The sequence below is a fragment of the Eubalaena glacialis genome, chromosome 1 (genome assembly GCF_028564815.1).
Source record: "Eubalaena glacialis isolate mEubGla1 chromosome 1, mEubGla1.1.hap2.+ XY, whole genome shotgun sequence".
Classification (NCBI taxonomy): Eukaryota; Metazoa; Chordata; class Mammalia; order Artiodactyla; family Balaenidae; genus Eubalaena; species Eubalaena glacialis.
The window spans coordinates 127,466,404-127,479,570 of record NC_083716.1 but is presented as its reverse complement, the minus strand read 5'-3'; the positions used below and the strand labels follow the sequence as shown (position 1 = coordinate 127,479,570).

The 13,167-nt window shown below is 37.5% G+C and overlaps 1 protein-coding gene across 11 annotated transcripts in view; it reads right to left on the bottom strand.

Moving 5' to 3' along the window:
* The window catches only part of R3HDM1 (R3H domain containing 1), a 190,203-nt gene that overhangs the window by 117,622 nt on the left and 59,414 nt on the right, over positions 1–13,167 (bottom strand). For 10 of the 11 annotated variants that reach the window (XM_061183524.1, XM_061183534.1, XM_061183567.1 and 7 more), the window contains exons 2-3: positions 2,539–2,747; positions 888–1,098 (exon numbers count right to left, since the gene is read on the bottom strand). In XM_061183524.1, coding sequence (XP_061039507.1) covers positions 888–1,058 — 171 coding nt within the window. In that variant the 5' untranslated portion in view covers positions 1,059–1,098; positions 2,539–2,747. Of the gene's footprint in view, positions 1–887; positions 1,099–2,538; positions 2,748–13,167 lie in introns of those variants that run through there. The other variant, XM_061183600.1, reaches the window with a different exon arrangement.

Sequence of the window (13,167 nt, the reverse complement as noted above, 5' to 3'; positions counted from 1 at the left end):
GGTGCTCCCAGTTCCAGCTGAACCCACATTCCAGTCATTCCCACCAAGGGGCCAGATATGTGAGTGAAACAGTTGTGGACCTTCCAGGCCAGCCCACCTGCCATTTAAATATCAGCGAGGGATCTCTTTTGATGCCTTGTATGAGAGAAGATTCACTCAGCCAAGCCCTTGTTCCAAACCCTGACTCACAAATCATGATATCAAAAACTAAAATGTTGTTTTAAAATTGTGAGCTCTTTGTTTTGTGATCATCTGTTGTATAGCAATAGATAACAGGAACACTTAGAAGTGAACACTGTGAGTACTACTTGAAACAATTTTTATCTATCTTGAATCTGTGGACCAACTCATCAATTTCTATCCATGCCTAGAATTAAAAGCCTTCTGAGTGGTTAGTTCTAAGTCTAAAAGCCTTCTGAGTGGTTAGTTCTAAGTCATCATACATGTGTAGCATCAAAAGCCTCAAGTGACCTTTTTTTTCCCCACCAACCTCTTTTCTCAGTCATAGTTGATCAATTGCTTCCCCTAGGGTTGTTTTTGCCAATAGAACTCCTGCAGTTTCAATCTCTCTAATTCTAATCTCCTCTAATCTTAGGTTATTTTCGACTCTCACAACAGGGATAGGTGCAGAATGGAACGAAAAAGTATAAAGCCACTAAAAAAACATATTGGCCACATACAAATAAAAAGAAATATATTACATGATACAAGCATATCAAAGAGCTAGACTCAACAAGCTAATCCAGATGACTCCAAAAAACAGCTGGTAGGCATGTCGCAAAGGGTCAACTTACCCTTTTACAATTCTGAAAGTGAGTTTTGTATGAAAAGTATAATTATATATAGAATATTTAATATTTGTAGACAGAGGAAAAAATCCTATTTACCTGCAAATCAATATTGTTGTCAATGCAACGTTCATTCTTCTCTGCCAAAATCTTCCCATAGTTTTCGGATTTGATAAGATTTTCAACTCCAGTTGCATCTTTCACTTCTGCCTCCAAATCCTTCATTGTTTCAGTTTCATTTTTTACAGTAACAGTATCAGACATCCTCATTAGCAAAGGTTATTTTAGAATTCTACAGGGAACCTGAAGCCTTAGCAAGCAAGAAAAATAAATTTAATTCAGTTTGAAACATTTCTTACATTCAGTTAGTGCACAACATTGACTAAGTGCCTTCTATGTTCCAGGAATAATGTCAAATATACACAGATAGAAGCAAAATTCCTGCTTCTAAGGAACTGTAAAATACAGTTTAGTGGCAGACATATTCAAATAAAAAAAATCATAAAACAATGAGATAAGGGCTATAATAAGGGTATGAGGTGATTTTGATGGGCACACCACTTGTGAAAATTCCCAAGAAACATTAAGGAATAAGCCCTATTGAGATGTAAGGTAATGGTTGGAGAATTATAAATGTATATTTAGATGACATCAGAAATCTTTTTCTCTGAAGGGATATTATGAGTATTACCCTGTGAAAAAAAATTTTCCTGTCATAGCTTTCATCTAGATTTCTAAAATTTCTAATTTGTTACATTAACCTGCAATTCCAAAAGGAAATAACTTAAAAAATAGACAGTAACATTCTATATAAAACACAGTTGTGAATCTTCACTAATAATTGTTCAGCGTTATGAATCAAGCATTGAAAACTCTCCTGACTCATGTGATTCAGGGCCAAACAACACATATGGGCTCTATAGATCAAATATATAAGATGCCAATATATTTCATATCTTTAGTGAGTTTAAGACAACAATGGGGACTTTACACTGAATATCAAATAGGAATGTTATCAGATAAAGCTGTCATTTTAGGACATGTGAGAAATGTGAACCTGAACAGCAGAACTTGATGTTAACCACTTGTTTTTTTCTAGCCTTATTGAGATATAATTCATATATAACAATGTGTAAGCCTAAGGAGTACAATGTGATGATTTGATACACTTATATACTGTGAAATGATTAACCCAATCCATCACCCCACATAATTAAATTTTTGTGTGTGTGGTGAGGACAAAGACAACTTATTTCAAAATGCATCAAAAAAATGTAGATGAATTGATGGAGAGGTAGAGGGATGGATATAGATGGACAGATGCAGGTTAAAGCAAGTATGATAAAATGTTAATGATAGAATGCAGGGGTGGTTAAATGGCTGTTCACTGTAAATTTCTTTCAACTTCTCCGTATTTCTAAAAATTTCATAATAAAATCTAGAGGGGGGTGAAAAAACCAGTAGAACTTGTCTTTCCTATATAGAAAATGCAAGAGTTCTTTTCCTGAAAGAATGTTTTGCAACTAAGCATCTAAACAGATTTCAGGAATCCATAAATACATCTGAAAAGCTTAAAAAAAAAAAAGTCTTCCTTAATTATATCCACACCAAAGTTAAGTGGTTCATTCTCAAAACAGTAAGGTTACTAAGGTGGGAGGGGGTACTTAAAATACTCTGGCTCCTTGCTTTTTGTATATAAGATTTTGAAAGAAAAAGTGAGATGTTTTTCTCAAGTGACAAGACAGGTTACCTGATGTGTCCTATGGATTTGGGATTGTGGTGTCCCACAAAAATAAAATAAAATAATCCAAGGTTCTTTCTCACAGTTGTCAGCCAGGATGTCACTTGTCTTGACCAATTTGGAATCTGGCAGGAGGAGTCCCATGTCCTTGTCACCACTGTAGATTCCTGGACTGAAATGGACTGTCTTGGATCAAATATATCATACCTTTCAGTGGCCTAAAAATAAAACAAAAGAAAACATTATAACAAAATAGCCAAGGGAAATGAAACACTACACAGTAAATTGGAAATTAAAAATATTACTGTTGGTGACTTTATTATTTTCTTGTCCTAAACAAGAGCCAGAACACTTTATTACAACCAATTCTGACATGCATTGGTTTTGTGAGCCTGGGTAAACCATGAGGCCACCTAGAGAGTTTTGCAGTAAAAGCAGAAGGAAGAAGAAAGCAAGGGAATGTATTAAGAACCAAGTATGTGGTCTGTGTTGTAAGGGAGATATAATTTTCATTTTAAAAGGTTTTCCCAAGATCAGAACCAGGAACACTTGCCTCCAAGAACTATGATTTTTAGAGTTTTCTTCCAGAGCTACAACTCTATGGACTTAAGACAGTAATTCTGAAAAATAATCATATTCCAGGTTTTTAAAAGTACAAAAGAACAAAAGCTATGATAAGCCATTTAACATTTTCAAAGAAACGCACATTGTCTATAAAGGGTGGCATGACTATTTATAGACATCTGAAAGACTAATGCCAAAATTCTCTCAGTGTCATCTGTTTTGAAAGTTAGTTTCATTTAAAACTTTTTTGGTGCAAGTGACTACATCACAGCAAAAAAAACACTCTAAAAATCCTATATAGCTCTTCCATCTTCCTTTGACAATTTTGTTGTCAATAAACAGAACAGCACAATTCTAAGGTGAAACAACTGAGCATAATGACGTCTAAGCACCAAGAGATACAACACTAATACTGCCAAGCATGCATCATAGAAGAATTCACATCTTATACTAACTCTTCAAAAAACAATTTTGAAACGGAATTATTTAGAACCCTGATACAGATACACATTAGTTTTCACATCTCAATGTCACTCTGTTTGACTACAGGATAACAGAAAAGGAGGTATCATAAACAAATGTCAAAACTGTTTTTAACTGACATTGTCATCTCAATATGACCAAGGTTTCTGGGCCACTAAATCAAATGGCTAGGTTTAAAAAAAAAAAACAAACCACACAAAACGAACCAAAAAATACTTAAATATAATTTTTCTCATTAAAAAATGTTTCTCTCATAAAATGGTAGACACAAGATGGCAGCACTCACTAAGCAGCCAAATTCTTTGTGTTCCTGCAGACTTTGGGATTTAATCATGAATCCTTTAAAATCGAAATTCTAAAGAAGCATGGTTGTAATCCATTTAAGAAATGAATAAGGCATCACTAAGGTAACAGCTGCAAGGGGTAATGAGGAAGAGGCACAATGTGAAAAGGTGAACCGAGGATGAGAAGATCCTCTGAGGACCTGTGCAACCTTAGGGACCACCGAGTCCAATCATATAATTTACCATGCAAGTTATGAGCACCCAGGAGTGTAATAAAATGACTTGTCCAAAGTCATACAACCAATCTGTACGACCAATACTTGCTAATAAGCCACACCACTTGACAAGAGATTAATGAATGCTGCTGAACCAAATGGCCAGTTATTGCCTGGGAAGGAGACAACTGGTATAATACAAAGATCAAATGCATTAGCCTTAGACCTAAGTTTAAATCCCAGTGCTGCCAGTTACGACCTTGGTAAACTGCTTAATCTCTCTGAGTCACAATTTTCTAAACTGTAAAGTGGGGAAAAGATACTTAGCTGATAAACTGTTAGAAGAACTGAATGATTTAAATGTAAAGCACTCGCCACAGCCTCTCTTACACAGTGGGCGCTCCAAAAATGCTAGCTTCCTTCCTTGGCCAGAACCGCCCTAGGGCAACAACTGGCTGAGGCTTAGTCCCCTGTGTCCTGGCTACACCCTGCATGACGGAGACTGACAGCAGGCCCACCACTGGTGCGCAGGGGCTTTGCACACCTCAGGCCTCCTTGTGCACGTACCCTACAAAGCTCAGCAGAGAAGGACGAGCGTTTGTGTGGACGCACGTTAAGTTACGGGAGGGAGTGCAACAGCCTCAAGGGGCTCTCACTAGCGCCTTCTCATTTAACATCCAAAATTCACATAAGCTTTGCATTCTTCTCATGAATATCAATGTCTTTGTCTTAAATACAAATGTTTTCCTCTCTAAATCTTTAAGCAAAAGAGGTATTCCAGCTTTCTGCTATTCGCTAAAACAAAATCCCTTTTATCTTGGCACAAAGCCTACACTTCTGCGGTTACCTAAGGCTGCGTGGACATGTAGGCGTCAAGTACATAAAGGCACAGACACATCATATTACATCTCTGCCACAACACTTAGAAGTGAATTAAATGCACCATTCTAATGTAATAAATAGTTAGACAGTAAGTCAAAGTGATTAAGGAACTTAAATGAATCTGGTAGGTTTCTACAATAGAAAGACAACTTAAGAGAAAAAAAAGTTGGCATTTATTAAGTGCATACATCTGAGTACCTACTGTTACTGATATTTAAAAACTGAGTTTCTCAGACTCTGTTTCAACCTAAAAGAGATGGATATATGTGCTCAAAATTCATACTCAACTTTGAAAAAAACATTCTTCCATTCGGTAACATGTTACTTATTAGGGACATACCAGAGGTTTGATTACATACAATTTCTGTGCTACCAGGTAGCCAACAAAAGAGAAATGCCACATGTATGTATGTAGACATAATAAAATCTTCAGAACCTTATGCACAAAAAGGTTGGCACCCCCTCAGCACCATAAGCAAAAGGGAATTAAAGGGAAAACTAAAGATTATAACCTAAAAAAAGTAAAACTATAGAAGTCCAGGAAATATAGGAAATATTTTATAATTACTGGGTGAAAGAGTCCTTCCCAAACATGATGTAAAAATCTAGAAGCTATCAAAGAAAAATCTTAACAAAACTTACAGTGACGTTTTAATATATTTCTGTACAACAAAAATATAACAGAGATTAAAAGGCAAATGATGTAATAAAATATATTTCCAACACAAAAGTGCCAAAATCTCTAAAGTAAACAAGGTCTTAAAATCAAAGAGAAAAGGAGAAATGGGAACTGCAATTTACAAAAGAAATACAAATAACTACCACCCAAACTACTCATAAATAGCTCACCATGTGCAGGTACTGTTCTAATACCTTTCATAATTAATTCATTTAAAGCTCACAATAATTCTAGAAAGTAGGTTCTATTAATATCCCTGTTTTACAGATTAGGAGAAATTGATTTGTCCAAGTTCAAATAAGTCACATAGCTGGTAAGAGTGGGATATGAAGCAGGATATGAACCTGGGCAGAAAGGTGCTTCACTGTAAGCTCTTACCCACAGTGTTGTATCATCATTCAGCTGTACCAAGAAGAGGAGCAGTTTGGGCTTATAGAGCATCTTTATTTCAAAAATACTTAGAACGTGTGGTAACTCGGTAATGTGTTCAACACAGAAAGTAGTAAACTTATCCTTTTCACATAGATAGGAGCTATGTACTACTGACTTCTTATCCATGTCAGTCAGGCTAATCACTACTGAGTTATCAGAACTGTCAGGTAATCATCCACTTTCTCTTATTCTCTCTATCTCTTGATCTTAAGTATTAAACTATGTAAACTTGGCTGGCAATAAGGATTCAATTTGTGGCGAAGGAACAACATGAAGCCTAGGAGCTTACAAACGATAAATATGCATAGTTAAGTGCCTTCCTCCAGGTAACAAAGCAGGGCAGAGTTAGGATCAACATTTGGAAAGTATATGCAGTCCATGAATGAATAGTTTCTCCACTGAAAATGTCAGATACAATTTTCGGCAATAAAAATGAAACACTGATACTGCTAATTCAAAGGACCACCTTATTCTGCCTATGGCCTAATATTTGGTTCTACAGCACAAAAGAATTGAAGAGTTAAGCAATCAAAAATAATATTCTAATATTATTAGAATATTCTAATTTCACACAATGAAAACCAGTTTATTCTAGATAAAACATTAAAAAAATTATTTAAGGGAATTCCCTGGCAGTCCAGTGTTTAGGACTCTGCACTTCCAGTGCCAGGAGCCTGGGTTTGATCCCTGGTAAGGGAACTAAGATCCCACAAGCTGCATGGCACACACACACACACAAAAAGTTAAATTTTTTGTGGGGAGGAAAGAAATGTGGCCCTACAGTTTAAAAAAAAAAAAAAAAAAAAGAGTTCTCTTCACATGAATATTGGGGTGGGGGGAAGAGTCACATCATTGAAGTTACCTGAATAGAATTTGGCAAAGCACACAGCATTGTTCTTCCCTTATTCAATGTCATTTCATTAGAGGGACACAATGCTGTATTTCTTCCCTTAGAGAAAAAATGTAATCAGGCAGGTGCATTTATAAAATAAACCAAACGCACAAAACCAACACACAGCTTCTCCTAAGGTTATAAATTGACACAACCAATTGGCTAATGGCCTCTAGGGAGAAAGGCAAAAAACCCCCACTGTTTATGCTCTACTTAGAAATAGTGGAAATTTACATTCTCAGAGTCAATCACTTGTCAGTTACTTGAACAAGAATACAAGCAGCAACATTTCAAAATGCTAAATGTCTATGTGATTTATAAACAGCTGCTGTCATCCAATAAAAGTTTACTAAGTAACCTCAGAAAGTGGTACAGCTGCAATAAGTATTAGCTATACTATTTAAAATGACCAAAAGAGAAAAGAACTACCATGACCTGAAAGAGTTTGTTAAACCCAAATGAGGTGGTTAATAATGACACTTATCAACAAATACATAAAATAATTTTAAGAGGATATTTAAAAAGAGAAGAAAAGGCTTGCTAAGTTAAAAGACTGGGAGGGAATAATTTATTAGTGGAGTCCTACCATATTATGAGACAAATTACTTTTATGGAAAAAGTTATATGGCGATGTAAGGTGTTACACAAATTCATTGCATTCTGAGTAGAAAAATGGAGAAGGAAAAAGAAGCCCATTTAACGGAAATAGAGCGTATGAACTGAGGTTGAGGACAAAAAATGTGACGATAGCTAGAGTCGGCAGGGCATGGTGAATGGGAACTCTCAAATACTGTGAGTTCACATTAGTAAACAATTTGTGATAACAAATGAAGTTTAAATTTCTCCTATTCTGTGCCCAACATATCCACTTCTGGATCTACATAGTGAAGAGACTCATACACGTACACGAGGAGACGTACAAAAATATTCACTGAATTGCTTTATTTTAAAGGATGTGAAAGACCAAATGTCTACCAATAGGGAAACTGATTAAAATAAAAAGCTTAACAACTATGGTATACTCATATTGCACAATACGCTAAAACAATTTAAATGAATGAACTAAAGCTGTATCAATACAAGTCCCCAAAAGAATGTTAGACTGTTTAGTGAAAAAGCAGAATGATCTCTATAATACAGTGCAACTTAGGTAAAAATTTTAAAACCACACAATCATGGATGGGAAGGATACACACCTATTTCATGTTAGTAATTCTCTCTAGAGAAAAGAATGGGTTTCTGGTGAGATAGTAAAGGGGTTTTAATCATGTCTTTATTATTTTATTTCTTAAAGAAAAAAATCTGTAGCAAACACAACAAAAGGTTAACATTTGCTAATTCTGAATAGTAGGTACTAAATGTTTGTTATAATTAAGTACTGAATTTTTTTTTTTTTGGTCTTGACATTTTTTTCATTAAAAATGCTCCAACAACAGGAGAATAACATCAAAGGGTGGATGTATTTGAAGTTGAGAAGTTTAGTATTGATCTCATAAGGGACAGAAAGCCTGAATAATAGAGGAGCATATTTTAAGAGAAGCCATGGAGAATTACTTTAGCTACAATATAGATGGACTCTGTTCCAGCAGGTAAAACGTTATGAGAATTGTGATGGAAACTGACCACAGAGTTTAGACAAAGAATTAAGAGGTGAAGGCTGAAAAGGGAAAAGGAGATTTCATTCATTCATTCTGATCGTTTGGTTGGTTGCTCTAAGTGCTAAGGATATAACAGTGAACCAGGAAGGCAGGGTCCCCAGTACTCACGGTGCTTACATACTACTGCAGAAACAAAATAAACAAGACAATTACTGATTGTGATATGTGTGTTAAAACCAGTAATATTAACAACAAACTCTTAAATAGCTACTTATTATTGATGAAGCACTATTCCCAATGCTTTAACTGTATTATTGCTATTACATTTAATCCTTAAAACTACCCTTCAGGTAGGTGCTCTTACTATCTTCATTTTACAAATGAGGAAGCTGAGGCAGAGAAAAATCAAGCAGCTTGCCGAAGGTTGCATGACTATTAAGTGGCAGGGTTAGGATTTGAATTCAGGTAGTCTGGCTCCAGAGCCCCTGCTATTAGCCACTACCTATATATACTGCCTCTAGAAATGAAGAGGTTGATATAACAGAAAGTAATTAACTGGGGGAAGCCAACTAGATACAGGGGTGGTCAGGGGAAAGGTTAGGGATATGACAGAATAGTTATGACAGGATACAATAAAGGTGTCGGTGTGCTTGCTACCCACTAACAGGAAACATAGGAGGGGAAAAAGAGGATTTGGTGCAGAACTATAATTTCAGTTTTGTATACAGTAAATTTAAGGTACCTTCAGGACATTCAGGTGGAGAAATCTAACCGGGAGTTGGATGATCAGGTGCTAAGGACAGAAGGCAGGGCTGATGCTATTTACTGGGTAGAATCGCTGTATAGTTGGAAGCTTTGAATTATCAACCTAGATGAAGTTGCTGAGAAACCACTGAGTAAGAAAATTAGTGGCCTTGGGATAGAATCCCTGGGGAACACCAAACCTTTAGGAGATGAGCAGGAAGGTGGAGGAACAAAAGGAGTCTACTGGATTTGGTAACCAGGTTAGCAGGAGATGCAAAGTTAGGGGAAGGCTGTCAGGATAGAAAGCGTGTAGCAAAGAGAAGAGGCCACTAGAGAAAGGATGGAGAGAGGCTGGAGGCTTAAAAGGCAAAAACGGTGAGAATGAGAAGGAAAATCTGAAGTGGAAAGAAATGAAGAATTGGGGTCACAAGCACAAATGAAGAGAGAAGCCTTACAAGTATTCACTGTCCTCAGAAACTGAAGGGAATGTGACAGGAAACTGAGGGAATTCATGTCTAATATAAACACTTTCTCTATTTTACCTAGAACATTAATTTGCTAAAAGTGAGGAAGTTGGGACAGCCGTGGAGTTTTGGAGGAATGATGGGTGAGGATAAATATTGGAGTGAGTCCGTAGGGGGGGCTCATTACCGCTGACTCCAATATCCAGAACTGTTTAGGCACAGTCCTTCCGGGGGGAAGTCTGTAGATGACAAGACTGGAGGTTTCTGAGATTCTTTAACTGAAGTCAGTGCAATGGAAGTAACTGAAACGAGACAGCTCAGGTCCTACTTGGCTACTGGACAGGCTAATGTCCTTTCACAGCCATTTCCAGATCTGACGTTATATCACCGTATATACAGTGCTTAAGAAGCCAAATCAAAACGTAAAAAGTTGGATGTTAGGAATGCTAGAGCCCTAAAAGAAGTCTTTCTATATTTTTATGTAGTGGGGTTCTAGTTTGAGCTGAAGCAGAAGCTAAAGAAGTGTTTCCATTAGAGAACCAAAGCAGGGGAGAAGGGGGAGACAAACAGCTCGTGGTGCGCAAGCGATCGAGGCAAGTACATTAGATTCTAGTGAATATGGCACCCTGAAGACTAATTATATTAGGGAGCACTAGGAGACACAGCTTTTGGCAGGGACATGAGCAAATTTATGGCAAGCACTAGGAAAAGTGGCAGTGAGCCATGGGCCAGAGGAGGACAAAACTGAAAGAGCATGGAAGGGCTGTTCAGTAGCTAACGAGATACCTTGGAGAATTCTGGGACAACTTGGTGAGATTCGGAAGGTGTTTAGATATTGGCAGATGAAGGTAAGAGACAATGCGATAAAGTCTGGGCCATTAATGTAACTCTGTACCTGAAGGCTTTGTAAGTTACCTCCTAATAGAGTGCTAGTGAGGGGGAAATACATTTTGCCTTAACTCTAAACCTATCATGGACCATATTGGGAGCTCCCTACCTATATGTTAAATGCAGGACTGAAATAAATAAATCAGGCTGTGATAAGATCTCTTGGCACATAATAAGATTCCCTTTAAAGACCACGTGGAAGAAAAAATACTGGTCTTACCATCTGATCGTGCTTTGGGAAATAAAAAACATTCAAAGGTTTAGATTTCTGGAAACTGAGCACAGATAATGAGGATGTGAGAGGAGAAATTAAGATAATGGGCATGTATGAAGAGAGAATATAGATTTTTGTTCCATATTGAGTTTGAATTGATTATAATTCATTCTTTACGTAGTATATTATCTACTTAGAGATGCTTTTAAGCTATGGAACCAGCTAAAGGGAGCTATTTAAAGGGAGACACATCTGTTTGGGTTTTTTTAAGTTTTTTATTTTTAAATTTATTTATTTTTTTAATTTTTGGCTGTGTTGGGTCCTTGTTGCCACGCGCAGGCTCTCTCTAGCTATGGCGGGGGCTACTCCTTGTTGCGGTGCGCAGGGCCCCCAATGTCGTGGCTTCTCTTGTTGTGGAGCACGGGCTCCGGTAGTTGTGGCTCGTGGGCTTAGCCGCTCCTCGGCATGCAGGATCCTCCCGGGCCAGGGATCGAACCCGCGTTCCCTGCATTGGCAGGCAGACTCCCAACCACTGCGCCACCAGGGAAGCCTAAAACATCTGTTTATTCAGCCTTGACTTCAGAGTTATCTCTTATAATAACGAGAACCAGAAAAGTAAATTATTTCCCTAATAAAGAACACCAAAGACACTATCAACAGTTAGAAAATAAAGTATTGTGTAGTAAAGCATTTGGCTGGCCTTTGTCCCCGGTTCCTGGGAGGTAGTTTCTAAATTCTTGGAATTTTGGGTAATTCCCTGGCAGTCCAGTGGTTAGGACTCAGTGCTTTCACTGCCTTGGCCTAGGTTCAACCCCTGGTCGGGGAACTAAGATCTCAAAAGCCATGCGGCAACAGCCAAAAAATAAATAAATTTAAATTCTTGGAATTTTTGGAGTGATGGGAATACTGATGGTGGGTCCTGATACTTTATGCTAATGAGGTAACTTATGGTGGGGCCCCTACATAATTTATGCTAATGAGATGACTCAGGATGGGGATTGGCCACACCTGAGAGACTAACCATGTGATTAGAAAGTTGGGGCTCTGAGCCAATGTGATATCAGCATGACCTCTGGGAAGGGAAGGCGGGTGAGGGATTGAGTTCAACTGACTGGCCAATGATTCAATCAACCATGCCTAAGTAATGAAACACTAATAAAAACTCTGAATGCTGAAGCTTGGGTGAGCTTCCCCAAACTGCAATATTCTGTCACATATCTCTGTACTGGGAGGGTAACACATCCTACCTCCACGGAGAGAGGAAAAGGGAAGTTTTGCATTTGGGATCCTCCCAGACTTTGCCCTATGTATCTCTCCTTTTGGCTGGTTCTGATTTGTATTCTTTACAATAAAACTGTAATCGTAAGTACAGCACTTTCCTGAGTTCTATAAGTCATTCCAGTGAATTTTTCAAACCTGAGGGGGTAACAGGAACCTTCGAATTTGTAGCCAGTTGGTCAGAAGTGAGGGTAGACTTATGGAGGACCGTGCCCTTAACCTGTGAAGCTTGGCCTAACCCTGGGTTACTTAGTGTCACAAGCCATTGCAGTTATCAACCTTTTGCATAGTCTAGTCTCATTCATTACATTCTTGCTAATGTATTTTGTGCTAGGTTATGATAATTGTGTGCTACACATATGATAATGTATGTAGTTTACAGTTCATGAATGAAAGTGAATATCATGAGCATAATCCTAGTTTATTCAGCCATTCCTAATGCCATCAATGAGAAGGCATATCTTTATACAGACTGTGGCAAGTCCTAGGCCATTCTATCAGAAGCGTTCTGTCTTTATGGTATTTTAGCTAGACTCTGATGTGGTGTTCCCTTTACTCCTTCAGAACTCTATTTCACTTGATCTTTTTTTCCTCTGTACTACAAATATAACTAAATGAATTTATCTCTACGTACTTTTTATCCATGACTAGCATTTCATTCTTATCACAGGATCACAATGGAAATTCTTTGCGGGCCTTAAAAGTATTAAGCTCTGTCATCAAAGAGTCTTAGCAAAATTCATGCTGGGCTCCTGGCACATTTATCTAATCCACCCGAAGGTTCTTTGATGGCTTAATGTATTTCATCAACATGTGAAACTTCATTTTCTCTAGCATTTGAATCACTAGGTCTAACATGACCCATTTCCTCCTTATGACAAAAATGTCTCCTTTACAGGATTTTAATTTAGGTTACAATTGGCAGACATTCTGTTTTATAACTACTAATGTGCCACTCTTCACTTCTTGAACTGCCAACTACATTCTTTCTAACAAAGGATCACAACCCTCTTTCAAGAAA